Source organism: Amphiprion ocellaris, chromosome 5 (genome assembly GCF_022539595.1).
Source record: "Amphiprion ocellaris isolate individual 3 ecotype Okinawa chromosome 5, ASM2253959v1, whole genome shotgun sequence".
Classification (NCBI taxonomy): domain Eukaryota; kingdom Metazoa; phylum Chordata; class Actinopteri; family Pomacentridae; genus Amphiprion; species Amphiprion ocellaris.
In genome coordinates this window covers 23120322-23139665 of record NC_072770.1, presented here as the reverse complement: position 1 = coordinate 23139665, position 19344 = coordinate 23120322, and the positions used below count along the sequence as shown (strand labels likewise).

Here is a 19344-nt window from a genome sequence, read left to right as displayed (position 1 = left end):
TCAAAGTCCCTCCTACAGACATGTATATCAAAACCATAACTGGAAAGAAATGTGACATTATTTGAGGATGTTAACATGGACGAAACTTAATGCTATAGATAAAAATGCTTTGAGCAAAACAAACCAAAGGAGTAGGTCATAGGCAGCATCTTAACAAGTTGATTTATATACAGAAAATTCACAGTGGACAATGATACTCTTTGTGTTTAGAGAACATCTAGAGTTCATAATCACAGATTAAATGCTGCAGGCTACAGGTCAGGACATGAGATATGCTATTCTGCTGTCAGTCTGGAAGTTGTGTCCTACTAAAATGATTTATCAGTGGGTTAAGTAAGCCATGTACTGATCACTTTGTTTTTAAAAGTAGATTAATGAATTGTTATACTAAAACTAAAACAACACAACATTCAAAACAAACAGGTCCAAAATTAGAGAAAAAAAAGAATCTCACAAAAGCTAAATGATAAATTTCATACACATGAACACGGCACATCAGTACAAAACAAACTGATTAAAATGGGTTATGAACACTTAAATGTAACAGGGAAGAGGCAGTGGCCTGCAACCCTCTGCACATAACTAAACTATCTGAACTGGTCTGACATTCATCTTTACTCAGCTAGGGAAATTTACCTCTCTGATGTCAATTTATGGATCACTGTGGGAGTACACATGTATGATTTAAGATCCAATCACATATGAAATAAAAAACAGCCTTGTTTAAATGAGTAGAGAAAAGTAACATATAGGAGTTGACATCAGAGTTTGATGAGTATGCATTCACATCTCTGTATTACAAAATCAGACATGAGTGAAAATGATTATACCTTTATTAAAATGTTTATAACTTGTCAACATTTGTTAGTTTGCACTTAATATGGTTTTTTAATGTAAACTGAAAAATGCTAAAAACAAACTCAGTATTAATATTTCTTAAGCATCTCAGGATATTGGTTTATCCCTGTATTTGGTTAAATATGAATAATATAACAGGTTAACGAGATTCCCACTTACACATTACCCTGGACACCTACTTTCCTCAATTTCCAGCTCAATAACTTGGCTATTTAAACAACAATAATTCGAGGTAACAAGTGAAAAATGCTCTTTATGTAATCAAACACTTAAAGGGACATTTTTCATGCAAATATATGCTTTCAAAAAAAAACCCTCTTAATTCTATAAATGTTCAAAGTTTGCAGTTCCTATTACAGATCATATTTAGCTTAAAATAACGTATTTAAACAGTTGTAATTTTGTTGTTTCTCCTTTCAGATGCAATCAAACAAAGTTGACCATGGCACCAGGATGCTTTTGGGAAACCCAAAGCTTCCTTTTACTCAATAGCATCATCATCCTGTCCTCTCCTTCTTGGCTACATCCCAGATCCTTCATCCACCACTGCTTCTCTTCCAGGGTTCAGCTATAAGACAAAGCATTTGTCTCAACTCTTTTCACAAACTTCTTGTGTACATTTATTTATTCAGCAAAGTAAGAAAATTAAGAAACTATTCTAGCTTACATAGTTTCTTTCTTTCTGGGCAGCATCTCCATTGTACAGCCGGCTGGAAATCTCCTCCTGTAAATGAATTATTATATACACAAACATAACCACAGTCTGGCTATAAAATACAATATTATGCTTTTTCAGTGTAGGACTGTTTCAACAACAACAGAGCATATACAACATTACAGAAATCCTACTTGAACACATTCTATCTCTGCTGGCTTCATGCAGGTCATCTGATACGTGCAGCAGGTGCACTAAATAACAAAGTCAGTGTTAATGGGCTTTAATACACGTTTGCCATCACTGTGTCCAGGGTATGTAGAACACACTAATGCTAAATGTCTCTGTGACTTGCTTGATTAAGTTTCACCTTATCTCTGTGAAACAGAAGAGTGCTTCTCAGCTCTTAAATCCAGTTTCTGGATCAGGTCTTTGTCCCTGATGTTTCGTGTGGATAGAATTTCACTTTGCCGCCCAAACAGGGACTTGGCCCACTTTTAACTGAAGCCTTCCTGTTGACACTGTCTATAGTCACTGACATTTACACTTGCTTTTCAGAACTGCAGAGCAGAATTTGGTGTGAAGATGTATTAGTTTAAATACTTGAGAAATTCCTTGTGATACGGAACCTGTGCATTTACAGTGTTAAAACCATGGCATGAATTATATTGAAGGGTAATATCAGCAGACAACAAAAGAAATGTTAATTATTTGTTAATTACATAATTAGGACAGAATGTGTTAACATGAATGTGTCTAATTTAAAAAAAAATAGTGAAGCTAGAATAAGTTATTAATGTAAAAAGCACTGTATAACATTAATATTTATGCAGCTATGGATGTGATAAAAATCTGTGATGTTGGCTTATGTTTTACTTTAATTGTCAGCAAGAAACACTGACAGTTTGTAGTATAGTTTTAAAAATTTACATCACTATCATCTTATGCTGTGTGGTTCAAATAGTCTGTATTGTCTATTAGTCTACTGCCTTAGAGGATATGCATATAAAACTGTAACTGTAAAATTGTTTTCATGTGCATTTTCTGCATACTTACATATGTTACATTCATTTCTATCAGTTCTTCAGTCTCGCTGACCTCGGTGCTGCAGCCTCCAGGAAAACACTCCACCGCATGTTTCTTGCTTATCTTTTGCAAGAAGTCAGATGCTGTTGGTTTTCTCAGCAGTGCTGCTACATAAACAGGCAACACAGATGCATCAATTTAGCCTGGAAATAGCTGAAAGATTGCACTCCCTCTTGAAATCCCATTAATGTGGGATCATAAAAGCATTTTACCTCCTTCACACATGTAGGTAATCAGGAGTATCCCAGCCAACAGCTTTGTAGCCATGTCCTCTTGCAGACTCTTCATCCGTCACACACTTGAATATTGTGCTCACATTCAGCTTCTGGCACTTTGTATTTGTCAGCTGAGAAATGCCCCCCCCCCACCAGAGTGACAGCAGGAACAACAGGCATCAGGTGGATTTGTACTGAGCAGCTTGAAAGAAGCACCTGGGGGAGCAAACACATCAGAACTATGAGTACTGTGCTGTCCTCACAACAGGTTTTCATGACAAATTTTAAAAGTAGAAAGAACAGGTGAAAACATTTATAGTGCTTTTTGCAGTGGAATTTTCTAATTCAGTGATAGTGTCCATACAGTAGAGCAAACCTCTAACTGCCTCTGTTTCAGTTCATTGCAGTGGGAAATTCTTAAGTCGTGAAGCTCTGAGGACTACAAATCCAACATGTTCATGTTACAATCTGTCAATGCTGCTAGCTGTCTTTCTCAAGATAACACATAAAACCATAACTTTACACCTGCTATCATTACTTGGGAATTTTTTTATTTATTTATTTTTAAATGGTAAAATGGAAACAAGATGTCAAACATACTGAAGAAAATACCCTTTATATTCTTGGATACACTGGCAGCCTCTCCTGTATGAAGAAAACTCATTTTACTCAACACCTGACCAAAGTTAAGAGGCAGATATTTATATATCTTAGAGCTTTATTCCTGTTCTGCTTCCATTTTAGCATTTAACAAATGAATTGGTTTGTCTAGCAATGCAATTTCACAGTGATTATAGCTTTAAAAACAATGATTTTATTAGAAAAAAGCAGAAAACGTGAAGGTGAACTTCCCACTTAGTGACTCTGTTTGTGTTAAATATTCTGAAAAACATGCTTTCTTTGAGATAGTTCAGTTCAGTGATGATTTAACATTAAATGAGTGCATATTAAGTAACTGGCTGGTGCAGCAATGCATCTCAGTAACTGTGACCTCCTGGTGCATTAAGGCTGTGAGACATGCTGATGCTGCCACCTACATGTGTGTTGTGTTATTTCTGCTGCACTGTGACCAAAGACATTTAGAGAGGAGGCTGTGACCATCATGAGATCTAATTCTTCTAAAGTCGCCTGAGAGTCTTGAGGCTGTTAGATTTACTGCAGTATTTAAATGTACACAAAGTGAGTGAAATTATTTGGCTAGATTAAGTGATTAGCTGTATTATTGTTTAAATAATTCAGGCACACTTTGAATGCTACTTCTTTGTCCTCATAAATTTGAGTAAATGTGGAATGACCAGAAATTAGAACTGAGACCTTTAAGGGGTAAATATAATGTGGTGATTAAAATATATAAAGCAGTAATATACATTGCTGAATTGTATTCAGCCAGTGTGCTGGGTAACTATAGTTTTGTTACACCAAGATACAATGTCATTCTATGCCGTTTCAAGTCATTTAAACGATGTTTTTAAAAAGTCGAGCCAGCCAGGAGTCGAACCTAGAATCTTCTGATCCGTAGTCAGACGCGTTATCCATTGCGCCACTGGCCCCACGAAAATATATGGGGTGCGTTTTGTCCTCGGTCTTGCCTCGCAGGATCCTTACGCAGTGCAACGAAGATTTCCGAACTGTCTCTCAGCCGAACACTGAATGCAAACTATATTTGCTGTTGTCCTGTCAGTTAAGTGATATTTGATTTTTGTGGGACACAATTTGAACCGATTTTGGTTAGTATTTGGTGGTTGAACGCCCTCAAGGTTGACTTTCAGGGACTTTTTTAAAGCCATAGGCTCCAGCCCCTCCGCCACTCTCGTGAGGATCAAGCGGTGTATAGATGATGGAGGGATGGATGGATAGTTTAGGTGTGAGTAAAGTCTATTATGTCAGTGTTGCGAATGGAAAAGTTAAAAGTTGAAACTGACTGGAATCGAACTCACAACTTATTAATCGGTAGTCAGAGGTGTTTTCCATTCTAGTCCTCTGCATATTTGAACCTAATCCCTAAGTGCTGACTCTCAGTAGCTTCCTGATCAAAGGTTCATTGTGGATTTAATTTGTTATTGTCGTTGATTGTTTTCTGCTGAAACCTCCTACCACAACTGTACTCAGAAGACAAAATCACTTGCATGTATTTTTAATAGATCTTTACACCACTTTTACTGTAAAATGACCTGGAATAAGGTCTGAGGTGAAGTAAAACCACTACTTCAACTGTTGCACATAGTCATTAGAGGGCGCCACTGATCTTTGCTAAAGTTTAAGTCTAACCTTTTGTTGTTTGCTGTGGTGGCTTCTTGACGGCTTTGCTGCATTAAATTCTACCTAATTTTACCAACTTGGAGCCGGGCGATTTTAGGTGTAATTTTGCAGGATTTGTGCAACTTTATTTGCAGGTCTTGGATTTATTTTTTTATTTTTTTTGCTTTACTCCTCCTGTTCTCATCTCAAAGGTGAGAGGCACTGCTGTTGCAGGAGATGCTGGTGTGAATGGGCTGATCCAGTTGCAAAAAGTGGAGCTGCAGGAGATAGAAGGACCGCAAGGAAGGAACTACTTGGGGGCAACTGTGCTGCATAAAACTTTATTCTAAGTTGACTTTTTGTATGTTTTAGTCAGTATTAGCAGAAGTAAGCACGTGTGGTAAAAGCCCTGCAGTTTTTCTTTCCTTTTTCTGAGTGACTTCATCCATCACCAGCACCGTGCGCCCTGGTGCGCCTCACCGATCCAACAGACGTCTCCTCTCCTCTCCGCGGCATCATGTGGATTATTTTGGCGTTTATTCTGGCTGCTGCGGGTCCTGATGGGAGCTTCGGCTGTCAGTTGCCCCACGACTGGAGACCGCAGACTGAAGCGTGCCGTGCCGAGCTGGCGGAGATCATCGTCTTTGCCAAGGTGCTGGCGCTGCACAAGGAGTCGTACAGCGTCTATAACTACCTGCCGTGGCAGCACGACTCCGACCTGCTCTACTCGGCCGAGATCGAGCTGCTGTGCGACCAGGCGTGGGGCAGCATGCTGGAGGTCCCCGCCGGCTCCAGGTTCAATGTGAGCGGCCTGGGTTACTTCCCCTGCTTCTCCTACAGCGTCACCAAAGACAACAACTACTACTTCTTCCTCAGGTGAACCACGTCTACCTGCTATCCTCTCTGCTCAGTCAGTGCATTCGTTTTTCTTGTCTCACACATGCACAAATTCAGTGTTACAAAAATGCACGTTTTGTAGTACTACTCCGTCATAAACTGACTTTACCCACTTATTAAAGTTTCAATTATTTGTTTGACTGTCCTTAGATGACATGACATGAATGACCCACTTACACCCTCATATCCAGTCCCACCTCAAACACAGCACTTAATTCAACTCATCTTATCTTCCCAGTCTGAAAATGCAATGAAGATTCAAGTTTCTGAACATTCCATGAGTGCTGACTATTAAATATGTGGCTGGAGGACAGAAGACTGTGAATTCCTTGAACAGGAACACTGTTAATTTTAAGACAACACACATAAATGTACAATTTATTAGGTTACAGGCCGTGCAGCTTGCTTTTCTGAAACGCTGGACTTGAAACGTGCAGCTTCTTATTTCTATGCAGTGAACATAACCTAATTTTAATCCCATCAACAGAGTGGGAATCATCACTTGCAGCTAACTTTGTAGTTTCTGAAGGCAATATTTTGGACAAAATCCTCATTTAGAGTCTGTGCTTTTTGTTTCCTGTGTGTGATATAAAATCCATGCGTTGAACTTCTCCTCTTTCCTGCTCCTGCTTACTTCATCTGATAAAAACCTTCATCTTTTTAGGTCTGTACTGTCATGAAAGTGGACCTAATGACTCCTGTAGGACTCAATCAGGCAGATGACTGGCATCTATCCTCATAAATCCTCTTTCAGTTAGTATCTGTCACCACGATACCATCCTGACTTTCAGGCTAATAACGTATTTACTAGCCAGCCAAACTTTCCACTCAAATTTCCAAAAAGTATGTGGCAGGTAAATTTTTAAACGTCTGTGTTGGACAGAAACAACACTGTTACTCAGGAAACGTCTATTGCATTCCAGCCAGTGTAATTACAGAGCCAGACATTTCCCAACAGCTTGAAGGTAAACCTACAAAGAATTTTCACTCAGGAGAGTTATCAGTACACCAGCAGGCGGTAGGACCACCTTTTGTCCTTCTAAAATACGCCAGTATGCCATTTGATGAAGGGAACGTGTGCTGACAGGCAAAACTGATTTTTCTCTCACATTCTGTCCTCAAAGAGTCCGATACTCAGAGAGAGGACACTGAGAGGCATTCCTCAAGTTTAACATTTGGCTGTCGCACATGAGGGTCTGCAGCACAGCCAACACAGTGTTTTTATAGCATATGTTACACATCATATATGCAGAATCACATGTGTAATGGTGAATTGCTGTGTGGGATTATGGCTCCTAAAAGACTTCAATATAATTTTACCAGTGTGAGTTAATCCCACCTGCAGGGTTGACTTTGTTGTTCCCTGTTGTGATGCTGAAATCTTCCGGATGTTATCAGACAGACGACCGCTCTCGGAAACTTCTTGAAGTTATTCACAACAGAGCTCAGTTTAAGTGCAGACCTGAAGATAATTAAGAAGCAGTGATTACGCCAGTAAATGACTCCAGTGGTCTTTCTTTGTGTTTACCAAGGATATAATGGAGGGGAACCCCCTACAAATTTTGAACCACATTTTCCTTCACAGAAGGCTTTAGCCCCAAAAGGATACAGGCTTCTGGGAAACAAAGCATTGTTCAGAAAGGTATAAATAAGGTATTAATTATTAAAACTGCTAGTATCCACTTTTGCCAACTGAAGCCTAATATTTGCAACATTATTTGTTACATAGTGTACTGCTTTGAAATGTTTGTAATACAACAGAGATCAAATGCACAACTTGTAGTGAAAAGCGGTAGTGAATTATTGCCTGAATAAGCAGCTCCCCCTCATTTTACAAATCGTTGTGAGTTCCAGCTTGAACAAGAAGCTCCAATGTTAGACTAGTGTTCAAGTTTATGCATCTGTGAGTCTACTTTGAGGATGTGTACAGTACATGTGCAATACTGCACATACAACATATGTGCACCAGCATTGTGGCATATAGGAGGGTATATAAATGTCCACACTGGTCCTTGCATACACTATCTGTTGACAAAATTTATGTCACTTGGACCCTAAAAGACCCTTGTGGATGCAGAAAGTAAACACTAGCTTAACTAAGTGCTTCAGTAAAAAGCAACTGGACTTCTCGTTTTCGTTCTTGAAGATGTTTCACCCTCCATTCAAGAGGCTTCCTTAGTTCTAATAGATGGGTTGGGAGACCCAGGTATTTATTATCACAGCCAAATCCCCCAACTGCCTGTTGGCTGATGACCTGTGGTGTTAATGGTGGTTATATTGTCTAGGGAAGGATCTCAGGACTGTGTTCTAAGTGCCTTAGTTGGTACACTAATTGGTGTTGTAAACCCCTTTGTTTGTTTAGAGATAGCTGCTCCATTTTAACAGTGATGGCTCCTTTCACTCCTCTCTCAAACCATTTGTCTTTTGTGCCCTCAAAAGAGACTCCCTTATGTGTTAGATTCAGGTGGACTGCTGAGTCTTGTCTAGAGCACCTTGCTTTCCTGTGTTGTGCTGCTCATAAAACAACAGGTGAGTCTCCCTTATAAATTGGTCTGCATTGGACTGTATATACAACATTGCTCAGCTGTGTTTGGGTATTTTATCCTGAGGTTATCAGTTTTTTTCTGAGAACGTTGCTGGGTCTGAACTGTACTGGGATGTTATGTTTGAAGAAAATCCTTCTATGTTTCTCCCCGAGATGACAATGTTTTTCCGTCTGTTCTTTTTTTCTGTTTGATCTTGTACTGTTCTTTACTGATCTTTTTGCTGACTTAGTAAAGGCCTAGTTGCCACAGGTTTTAAATGCGTTCCTATTATGCTCCTTTCTGCTCCCTTGGTCTTGGTAGGTATATTCCCAGCTCAGTGTTTTAAGGATAACCACTAGTGTATGTTCCAGTAGATGGTGAGAGTCCAGCAGTAGGTGTCTCCTGATCTGTCTGTGTTTCCTTTAAAGTTAAGTGTCACACAAAAGGCAGTTTATTTTCCCTGACATTCTCCCTTGTGAACTTGATGCTTCTGGTATGTTCTGTGAAAGCTTCTACTTCGTGGCCTTTGATCTTGACCCAGGTGTCGTCCACATATCTGAACCAGTGGCTGGATGCTGTTAACCTGGGGTCATTAACGGGCCATGAGCCATGTGGTTTGAGAGTGAGAATAAACCAGTTAGTTAGAACTAAGGATGCCTTTTGGATGCCAGGTGAAATGTCTTTAAGAACCAAATAGAGAAACGTAGTTGACTTCTATTGAAGCATTTAGGGTTACCATAACCTAGTTGACTGATAATCTACACAGACACTACCCCCAGCCTTTAAGTCCACTGTTTTGTCAACCCATCCTACCACCCCAACCTCCTCTCTCTATGTGGACCTTGTGACTCTATGAAGAATACCGACTCACTTTCTCTTTCAGTCTTAATAGCTGCAACCACTAGAAGGTGTGCTCATTGTGAAATGTAACTATGGGTCATAATAGGCTGCTTGTACAAACAATCTATAGATCAGTTTCATTTGTTTGTTTTTTTTAAATGGGAGAACAGTCTTGTAAACACTGTTTGTCAACACTAATGGCAATAATAGCCTAAAAAGGTGATCTGTCAGTGTTTGTTCACACTTATTTTTATTTCAGATTCCAAGGGACCAAAAGGGGTGGCCAACAGAAAGTTATGATACACATTTAAATTCTTCTTTGTCAATAGTAGACAATAACAGCAGTATTTGTCTCTGAAGTGTAGACTACAGTGAGCAGTTGGTTAGCTTAGCCTAGCTTCTTAAAAAAATGGAAGACGTAGCCTGGCACTGTGGAAAGATGACAGAATCAGCCTACTATCGTACTTCTAAAGCAAAAAATGTTTGTTTAGTCAATAAAAAAATAAAAGGTCTAAATGGTCTAAAATGGTTGACCTATGACTCAGTAGGACATTTTGTGCAAGACTTATGGACTGAACAAGATACAAAGTGTTAATTAGTGCATTTTAGAGCTGCTCGTACACAGATTTTACCACCTTCAGACAGAGCCAGGCTAGCATGCTTTCAGTCTTTATTCTAAGCTAAGCTGACCTACTGCTGGTGGTAGCTTCATATTAGCAATGCAGACAGCTACTGATTTTCTCATCTTATGGCAAGACGCAGATAAGTCAATTTTACAGCTCTGTCTTCAGTTGATCATTGTGCCACTGGGTTTGATATAAAACATGCAGCCTTAATTCCCTTTGGGTTTGAATCGCATAGAGATGTATCACAATAATTTTCTATGGATCTTTGTTGCTTCTAAGTGCTTTTACTGTTGTTACTGTTGTTCTAAGTGCTGTTTGCTTTTGCCTAATGTGGCATTTGGCACCACGACACCCAAAGATTTTTAGTGCATTTCATCAGTTGGTTTAAAAAATTGATATATGGCTTAAAAATGGGGTTTGCGTGTTGTTCTCTTTGCCAATTTTACTAACATGGAACTCCTCATCATTCACCTAAAACTGGTCAGTTTAGAGTTTCAAAGGACTGTTGTGACCAGCGTGCAACACCAAGTCCCAAATGCTCTATGAGAAAAACGGAAAATTTTTCATCACAGTCTCCAGTGGATGTTCATTTCCTGCTATAAAAGCCTCCAAAACACTGTCTCAGACTAAAATAGTCTTTCCAATCAATCACGAGTATAAGCTCTCTGGACAGGACGAATCAAAGCCCCATGGAGAAAAATGCATTTGAGGATGTCCCTCAGGATCTTTAAATGAGACAGATTGAGTGTTCTGCTTCTACCATATGCTCACTGTAAAAACTTCAGCCTACTTTTCAGTCCTTTGAGAATTTCGACTTCTCTGTCAAAGGAAAACAACTCAATACAAAAAGAGAAGAGACTTTGTGCATGGGCTGCTTGTGTACTGTGCAACATGTACTACAGCTGGCACTGTGCAATAAAGAGGGTTGTGTTTCAATTATTGAGTTCAGTTTAGTTTAAAATTGGGTTCTTTTTAGTTCATTCTTCTGCAGTTGTCAAGCCCAGATATGTTTCTCTGGTTCCATGTTTCCTCTGACCTACTGGTCACAGTGATTACATTTAACCTTTGACGTCTTCTGTTGAAGCAAAACATCAGCTTTCTTCTTGCTTTTCTAACATGCACATATACCCACGTATCCAGCAGCCACATATAGTCTCGGATAGGGACAGCCAAACTTTTGATGTCCCTGGAGGGATATGAGATTGAATCCAGATGTATGGAAACACGCTGCTTCAAGACTTCCTGAAGATATGAAACATGCCCCCTTAAATCCCTTTGGCTTGTAATTCACTGGTTTGAGTCATTCACATAATGCTTGAATTTACATAAAAATAGACGAAGGTCTGTTAACAATTCTGCATTGATACTATTCCCCAAAAAATGTTCTTTTACTAATGGCGTATGTTTGTCAGTTTTATAAACAGTATAGGTACAAACTGTTTAAACTAAATTACTAAATGCTCAGTTAAACAGAGTTTGGGTTAAATAGCTACAAGTAAGTCCAGCTGCTTCCATTTAAATGGACTCCTGATTACAATTAAGTATTACATAATACATTACTTTGTGTGTGTCTGAATCTACATTTGTGTTTGCTTTCCTATGCACCTAAATTTTCCTTGAAAGTCCAGATTTTGTCTCTGTTCACCAACGTGTCAACACAATGTTTTCTCTGTGTTCCATGCAGGATGGATGAGAACTACAATATCGTCCCCCATGGAGTGAACTTCCAGGACCCCATCTTTCCAGACACAACTGACAACCACCGCATGTTTGCAAGCCTCTTCCAGTTTTCCAACTGCACACCAGGAACCCAAGTCCATACCTTTACCCCAGAGTGGGAGGCTCAGGAGGACAGCCGGGTATGTAGTGACTCAGAACCACCACCATAGACTTGTTTTAGTGTCAATAAAACGTTTCATTATTTTGAACTCATCTGTATCAGATAGTTAGTAAAAAGGGCATCTGTTTGGATGCAGCTGGGACAGGTTCATGGTGGCTGCACAGATATTTCAGGGAAAAGAGTCCAAAAATCCCCAATAGCCAAAGAAACTGTGGTGCATACAAAGAAGATTCAGTAATATATCCTGGTGTTTTCAAATTAATACTGTGAAGAAGCTGGCAAGTTAATCTGTTCTTAATGCACGGGAAACCAGAAGCACATTTTCTGAGGTTTGGCAAGACAATGAACTAATTTTGTTTAAAGAAAAAAAATGCAATAAAATTACTAACAAAATCAATAACGAAAGGCAAACGAGAGTATTTGAAGGTCGCTCTACCTGAGATGCTCACAATAATGCACATTTCCACTTCACATTCACACCCCTGCTGTCACTGTGTCATTGCTCAAAGCTCATTTATACATAAGCATCACTGGAAAACTGGCTCCTTGTCTTTGTTAAATCTCCTCCAGTTTGTCTCAGAGTCCACACGTCAGCACATAAATGGTTTCCAGCAACTCACCACAGCTTTATCTCCTTTAATGAATTTAAACCTCTGGCATGATCCCCCTGATTTAGGTCAGTCCTCTTCTGTCTGTTTCTAATCATTTGCTGAGTACTCATAAAAGCAAAGATCTGCCATGGGTAAAGAGAATGAAAACATGGTTTTATGTTTCCATTAACAGCAAACTTTTGGGTCAGGCCTGTGATTATAATTACAGCGCGACATCTCAATATCAGTGCTGCTTTCTTACATCATTCTCATTATTAGATTTACTCTTAACAAAATAAAAACGGACTTTGTTTTTACTGGTACTGAGCAACCATTGTTTGGACAACTCACCTAAATTCACATCACATCATGCAATACACAGCACACTGTATAATCCAGTGTGAACCGAAGTAAATTAAATGGCATGAAGTCATCTTAATATTTAACACCAAACTGTGTCAGTAACAAAAACATTATTTTAGCAATCAGGGTTTTCCCACAGTTTTATGTTTCTAACGCTAATGCAGTGATTAGATTGTTAGATCTTAATTTCACACAAAGGTGAACACATAACTAAATTTTGCTTCCATGCAGGGCACAAATATACATGTTTGTTTGTCGAATTAAGTTTAATTCCATTTTATTTATATAGCGCCAATTCACAACACGAGTCATCCCAGGCACTTCACATAGAAAGATGAAGACCATACAATCGAGTGAAACCCAACAAATCCAGACTATTTTATTTGAGAAGATCTTGGCCATAGTGGGAAGAAGTAACTTCACTTTAGCAGGGAGAATCCTTCAGCAGAACCAGGCTCAGGGAAGGTGGATATCTGCCTCGACTGGTCAGGGTGAGAGTAAAGGGGAGAGAGAACACTTAGGAGAGCAGTAAACACTGGGGAGGTTGGTGAGGCCAGTATCCACTGATCTGAAACATGTAGCTCCGCAGCCATAGATACCTGCAGAGAGAACAAAGCACAAACTACAGGAGAGAGAAGACACAAAATTAGTAACATGCAATGGTTGTATGTAAATGTATGGAGAGATATAGAGGAGAGGAGCTCAGTGCATCATGGGAAGTCCCTCAACAGCCTGTGCTTTCCTCTTAGGTTTTAATTGTGCTTCATCTGAAATGGGAAATGACACCTCACTGCAAGCTGCATTACTGAAATCAGATATTTGGAAGATGTACAGTCAGACACATTAGAAGGCCTGCTGGACTGATGAGGCATTTAGAAATTACAGTTCTCCCTTTACACACAGCTTTCAGTAGCATGAGATTAATAGTTAAATAGAGGATAATCATAACTTTCAAACCTCCATTTAAATCCTCCCTGCCACATCTTGTTGAGTGATAGAAGCTTAGGTTTTTGTGAAGAAACAAAACAAGCTTACCTTTGAGTTGCAGATTTTTGAAACAGTTTTCCCACGAAGATGTGCAAATAGCAACGATGCTTGACAATTTAATGCTTTGTTTCATATGCGACATACAGTGTGTCCTGCCATGGATGGACTTCTGCATCCTAAATGAATTACTTGCTGCACCAGGAGTAGATCGACTTTTCAGTGCAATTACAATGCGACTCTTAGTATTGAATTGAATATAACATCCTACGTGTTTGGTTCATATGATGCATAAAACAGTTTTTGATAATTACTAACATTTGAGAGCTATATGCTGTGCCCTGTGCTACTCCAGGATACATCATCAGCTTTCTGACCCTCTCCTGCTGAACCAGACCTTCTGCTCCATGTTGCCATAAAAAACATATATTTAGAAGCATCACTCTTTGATGCTTTTGTGTTGTTTTTTCTAAATTTCTTCTTCCTGCTCTTTTCTCGCTCTCTCTCTTCATGTTGGACACTGCAGCATATTCCTGGTTGTTCCTTATGTCTTTACTTTATTTTGATTAGGGATTGACAGATATATTTTTCAGCGCCAATCATTAGTAAGGAGGCTGAAAACTGATAAATGAAGACTTGTAAAAATGAAAATGTTGTCAAAATTTAGTATAGCACCAAAATTTCAATGCTAAGGTTTGCTGAAATGCCTTTGTTTATTTATGCTCATAATTGTTCATTTTAGTGTTAGTATGCTATTACTTGTGACATCTAACCAGTCAGACTGTGCTGTGGGTGGGACATTATTCAGGATTACAAAGTAAGGCAGCTGCATTAGAACCGACGTATTGCATTTATGAGTTCATTTATATTATTGTGAAGTTGTATTTATAAAAATAAACAATACCAATGATCTGAAAAATCCTAATTATTAGGCGGGCCAATGATCGTTGACCCCTAATTTACATATATCCAAACTGCATGGAGTATTTGCATTTAGATGTGACTTTACCAGTGTACGTTGTAACAGTTTTTGTGCACCAGACTTAATAACAATCAGCAAAATATAGGAGAAGAAATATGCTGACAAGTCAGTCTTGGCTGGTATTCGATCAGTCTCTAACTGAATGTGTTTATGTGAAAATGATGCCATATGTGCACACAACAGATATTTTACAACTTCTACTTGTTCGGCCTCTAAACGTCTTTTTTTTTTTAATTTATAAAGTTTCATACTTCCATAGCAATCCCTCTGGGGTATAACTAAGCACATGGGGGGACAATCCACAGCTAACATTACAGCAAGTAATGTACTAACCAGTGATGTGGCCCGGCAGCCAGCAGCACATTTTTGACATTTCCTCAAAACCCTTAGCGGTTGTTATCTGATGGTGGAGAACTTACATCAGAGTTTTACGCTGGCCCATGTGGAAGCATTAGGCTCTGCTGAGGAAATCCACACTCACGCAGACAGGCAGGCAGTCGAAGGCATCTGGAGCTCATTTTTTCACCTAGGAAAGGTCTAGCCCTTTGGATTGTCTGTCACAGCTTCACAGGCATGTTGAGTTTCATCTCAGTGGTGTCTCGATGAAATAGGGGGAGTATGATGTGTAACTGAGTTCCTCACCACAGATTGATCTTAGTCGCTACCTGGAGCTACACTGTTGTGTTGTCTTTGGCTTAAATAAATTGACTGTTACATAAAGAGCACAACATTATGCCACTGAAACAGCTAACGGACTGTTCCACAGCAAGGAAAACATAGTCTTCGAAATACTGCATGATTAATTTCTTGATTTTTCTTCTTTCCCTTCTCTTTTTTTAAATTCTTGTTTGGTTTGGGCTCTTTCATACACAAACAGTGGAATACGCGGAAAGACTTAGGAGCTATTGGCACCATTTGTCAGTCCGAGGAGCATGCCAGACGTGTTCTCAAGGAACACCAGTATCAACAACAGCACATCTGTCAGGTGCTACGTCATAAATGTAACAGAAACATATTGAGTCTGACATCAGTATTTAGTATGTGAAAAAAATCCAAATATGATTTCACCCTAATGGCAGTCAAAGATGAAATTCTGTGGGAAACTTTGCAGAAAATGAGCTGATACTGGCCTTGCAAGACGTCTGAATAGACCTGATGTCTCATTTGTCAGTTCAGTTCAATGTTGTTTACATAGTTCACAACATAAGTCATCTAGGGACACTTCACATTCACATTGTAAGATCAAAATCTTAAAATATTATATTACTGAAGGAAACCCAACTGTCTCTTTGGGCCATCACAGTGGAAAGAAAACCTTTCATGTAACGAAAAGAAACCTCCAGCAGAACCAGGCTCAGGTAGGGCTGCCATCTGCCTTGACTGGTTGGGGTGAGGGAGATGAATGTTGTAATGAGTCACAGTTGGAAACACATTTGCCTGAAGTGCACTTACTGAAATTCTCCTTGTGTTTTTGTTGTAATAGCTGGACATAACAAACACATCTTTTTCTTTTCTCGTCTCAGTTGTTGTGCTCCACGGTGCAGAAAGCTCTGTTTGAGGAGGAAGAGAGGGTGAGGACTCTCTCCCAGAAAGTTCGTACCTTGGAGAAAGCCAATGGCCACCTGAGGGAAAAGGTGAAGACCATGAAACGTCTGCTACGTCAGGCCCAACGAGAAACAACAAAGGAGCAACAGACCCTCAACCTCAAGCAGCTCTACGAGTCAAAGACGCCCCAAAGTCACCTTGATCAGGACACAACCCAGGACCAGAAGACCCAGCCACTTAAAAAGGTCCTCTCTAAGAAGCTAAAAAAATAGAGTTTTCACCCTACTTTGTTCTGTGTTAAGCGAATTTTGCTCCTTTTGAAGCGTCAGTGGCAGATCAGACTGAAAAGATAGTGAGCGAAAAGTTGGGTGAGGTAACAGCTACAGCAGAAATCCTTAACAGTTCAGATCAATTAAAGCTGCAGTAGGCAGGAAAAGAACTACAAGCTCAGAATGTAACTTGATGCTGAAGCAATTGCAATGTTTTCTCCATTGTGGAAATGCTTTGCTGATACTGACAAGCATTTTACTGTGTTTATTGTCAGAGTCTTACAACCTCATTTTCATGAATCCTTTGTCCATTTTTTAGGATGGTATTACTTGTTGGTGCCAATGCTGGTTTTGCAAGTTTTCTTGCAGGATTTTGTCTGAAGGACAAGCATTTGCATTTATAAACAAGTCAATAGGAATAACACCCCCAAATCTCCCGTCACCGGTTAGATTTTCTAAAGTCTGTTCCCCTTAGACAACTTCAATTACAATTTTCTAGGTTTTTGCTCAGTCAAGCCAAAACAACACTACCCATCCGAGCTTTGTCGTTTTTATTTGTGCCATTGATACTACGCTACAAAGTGCCTTTTCTTTAAATAATTATTCTCTCTGAATAACTGTTGCTGCTGTCTGTCCCCCAACTTTTACAACTGTTTTTGTTTCTCTGTTAGGTGACAGCACAAACATTCTCCAGATATTCAAAAGCTCATTGTTTATAGCTGATGGATGCACTGTTGAAACAACACATACATAATGTCAGAACATTGGAAATTGAATATCTCCTGTGATATAACTGTTTTTTCTGTGCTGGACACATCATGCATAGTGTTAATACTAGCAGTATGTACTTTTGAAATACTTTCAAAATGCTTAAAATCAGACTTTGCCTTTTGCGACTCCACATTTATACAATATGTCAAAAATCTATTCTAATTATTTCTAATTTCCAAAAGTAGTAGGGTGTTAACACATTTTGTGGATTGAATGGTGTCAAATAAAAAACTTTATTTTTTTACCTCTTAAAAAATGTATGGCATTAGGTTGATTTTGGATGCTTAAAAAATATTTGATGTGCAAGGTTGTGAGCTACAGTAAGTGTGTGTGGTGTAAGTGGAAATACATAATAATCTGATTGCGTATGTAAGTTTAACTACAGAGGAACAGAGGATGTACCAAAATCACATTATACCATACTTCTTCACCTGTGCAGTGATGCATTGAATTCAGTGAATTTTTCCCAGGAGTGTATTTTGTCTACATTCCACTTTGTTCAAATGATTTTTCTGAATCAAAGTTTCATATTTGTATTTGAATGCAGGGTGCTGAGCACCTATAAAGTCCGGCCTGTGAGCCCGACATGGTACAGGATTGGCATTTTCTGTGTCAAAAATGATTTGCTTATATAATAAATTCTGTATTTTATCTTGTTATTATTTTGCCTTCTATAAACTATACACATCTGGCTTGCTTTGCTAATAGTATTATCAGTTTTGTAATAGTTGCTGTTCCATTTTTTAAAATAAATTAACTTTTACTAAATGTTTCTGCTTAGTTGTCACAGTTGATTTTGTTTTCTCCTGAAGTGCTATTATTTGATGAATTCTGAAAAAAAAGAATTGAATTTCAACAAAAATAATACAGCCACAGATTATAGCCTCGTTGGGACTTACAAAACAGTTCCAGGTGCAATTGTTACGTGTAAAATTTTGAAAATAGCAACATGTAAATCAAGCAAGAAAATTAATACTTCCTCTGCAGCACCACATTCACTACAGTCGGATTTTGCAAGTCACAGTTCCATGGAAATGTTGGGTTTCTGAGTCTTCTGTTCCTAATATTACACCCCTTTGTCTCACAGAGTTTTCCAGACACGTCCCAACAGCAACAGAGGACGGTTTCATGTAACATTTTCAACCAGTTGTGGTTCTTTGACTGACACTGATGCACTCTTTTTATTTTATGTAATGTTCTAAAAATCTTTTTATCTGCACCTTTGATGTTTTGATATAAATGTGTCTAGAAATGTGTCGAGCCAAGCAGCAGAACAAGGCGACTACTGAGAGATCTGATGCAGACGGATAATGAATGCAAGTGTAAGTTTCAGACTTCAGTTGTCATGTTTCCTGTGTTCCATGTATTCAAGTCAGAAATGATAAATGCTTTCTGGCATGCGCAATATGTTTAGTGCAACTCACTCCTAATAAATCAAAAGTTCTAAAAGAACTGGTACAAAGTCAAAAGCAACATGAGCCCTATAAATAAATTGGCCTCATGTTGACCTTTTCCTTTCAAGCTTTTGTCCGGTTTCGATCTGGTGCACATTCAGAATGAACACAGGACCAATTCAGACACAAAATCGTCCTGGCAGATGAAATTTTCAACACCATTTCCAGGAGAGTGAACCAAATTTCTTCCATATGGTGCTGTCCCGTAAAATGGGGAATGAGGGGCAGGGTCTGCATGGCGAGAAGAGAAACAAAAAAACAGACACCTTTCAAATATGCTTAATGTCGGGGAGTCTCTTGCAGGGTTGTTCTGCAGTAAAGCAGGATATAAAGGAGACATTTACTGACTTTTCTTCTCGCGCATCATTTGACCTCTTGAGCAAAGAGAGCAAGTGTTGCCGAGGACAGCTCCACACTCCTCATCTTTTTTTATTGTCTGTTTCGTCTCCCTGCATCAGACATCCTTGCCTGCAGCCAACTGTCAAGATCTCATGGACCCGGGCCAAAGATGATATACACACACTGCTTTCTCAACATAAACCACCGTCCACAGCCAAGCTGCAAAACAGATGTCAGGCAAAGTGACTGCACAGTGGTGGTCCCTTC

At 39.1% G+C, this 19344-nt stretch overlaps 1 protein-coding gene and 1 non-coding gene across 2 annotated transcripts; one reads left to right on the top strand and one right to left on the bottom strand.

Annotated features, from left to right (window-relative positions):
- Nucleotides 1-4291: 4291 nt before the first annotated feature.
- Nucleotides 4292-4364, bottom strand: trnar-acg (transfer RNA arginine (anticodon ACG)). The gene has a single exon. It is a non-coding gene; the product is annotated as a tRNA-Arg (tRNA).
- Nucleotides 4365-5114: 750 nt separating this feature from the next.
- On the top strand, nt 5115-18052 carry ccdc3b (coiled-coil domain containing 3b). Its single transcript, XM_023297406.3, has 3 exons — nt 5115-5928; nt 11625-11799; nt 16223-18052. Exons 1-3 carry the CDS (start codon nt 5570-5572, stop codon nt 16514-16516), a joined length of 828 nt encoding a protein of 275 aa, XP_023153174.1. The 5' UTR covers nt 5115-5569; the 3' UTR covers nt 16517-18052.
- Nucleotides 18053-19344: the final 1292 nt, after the last annotated feature.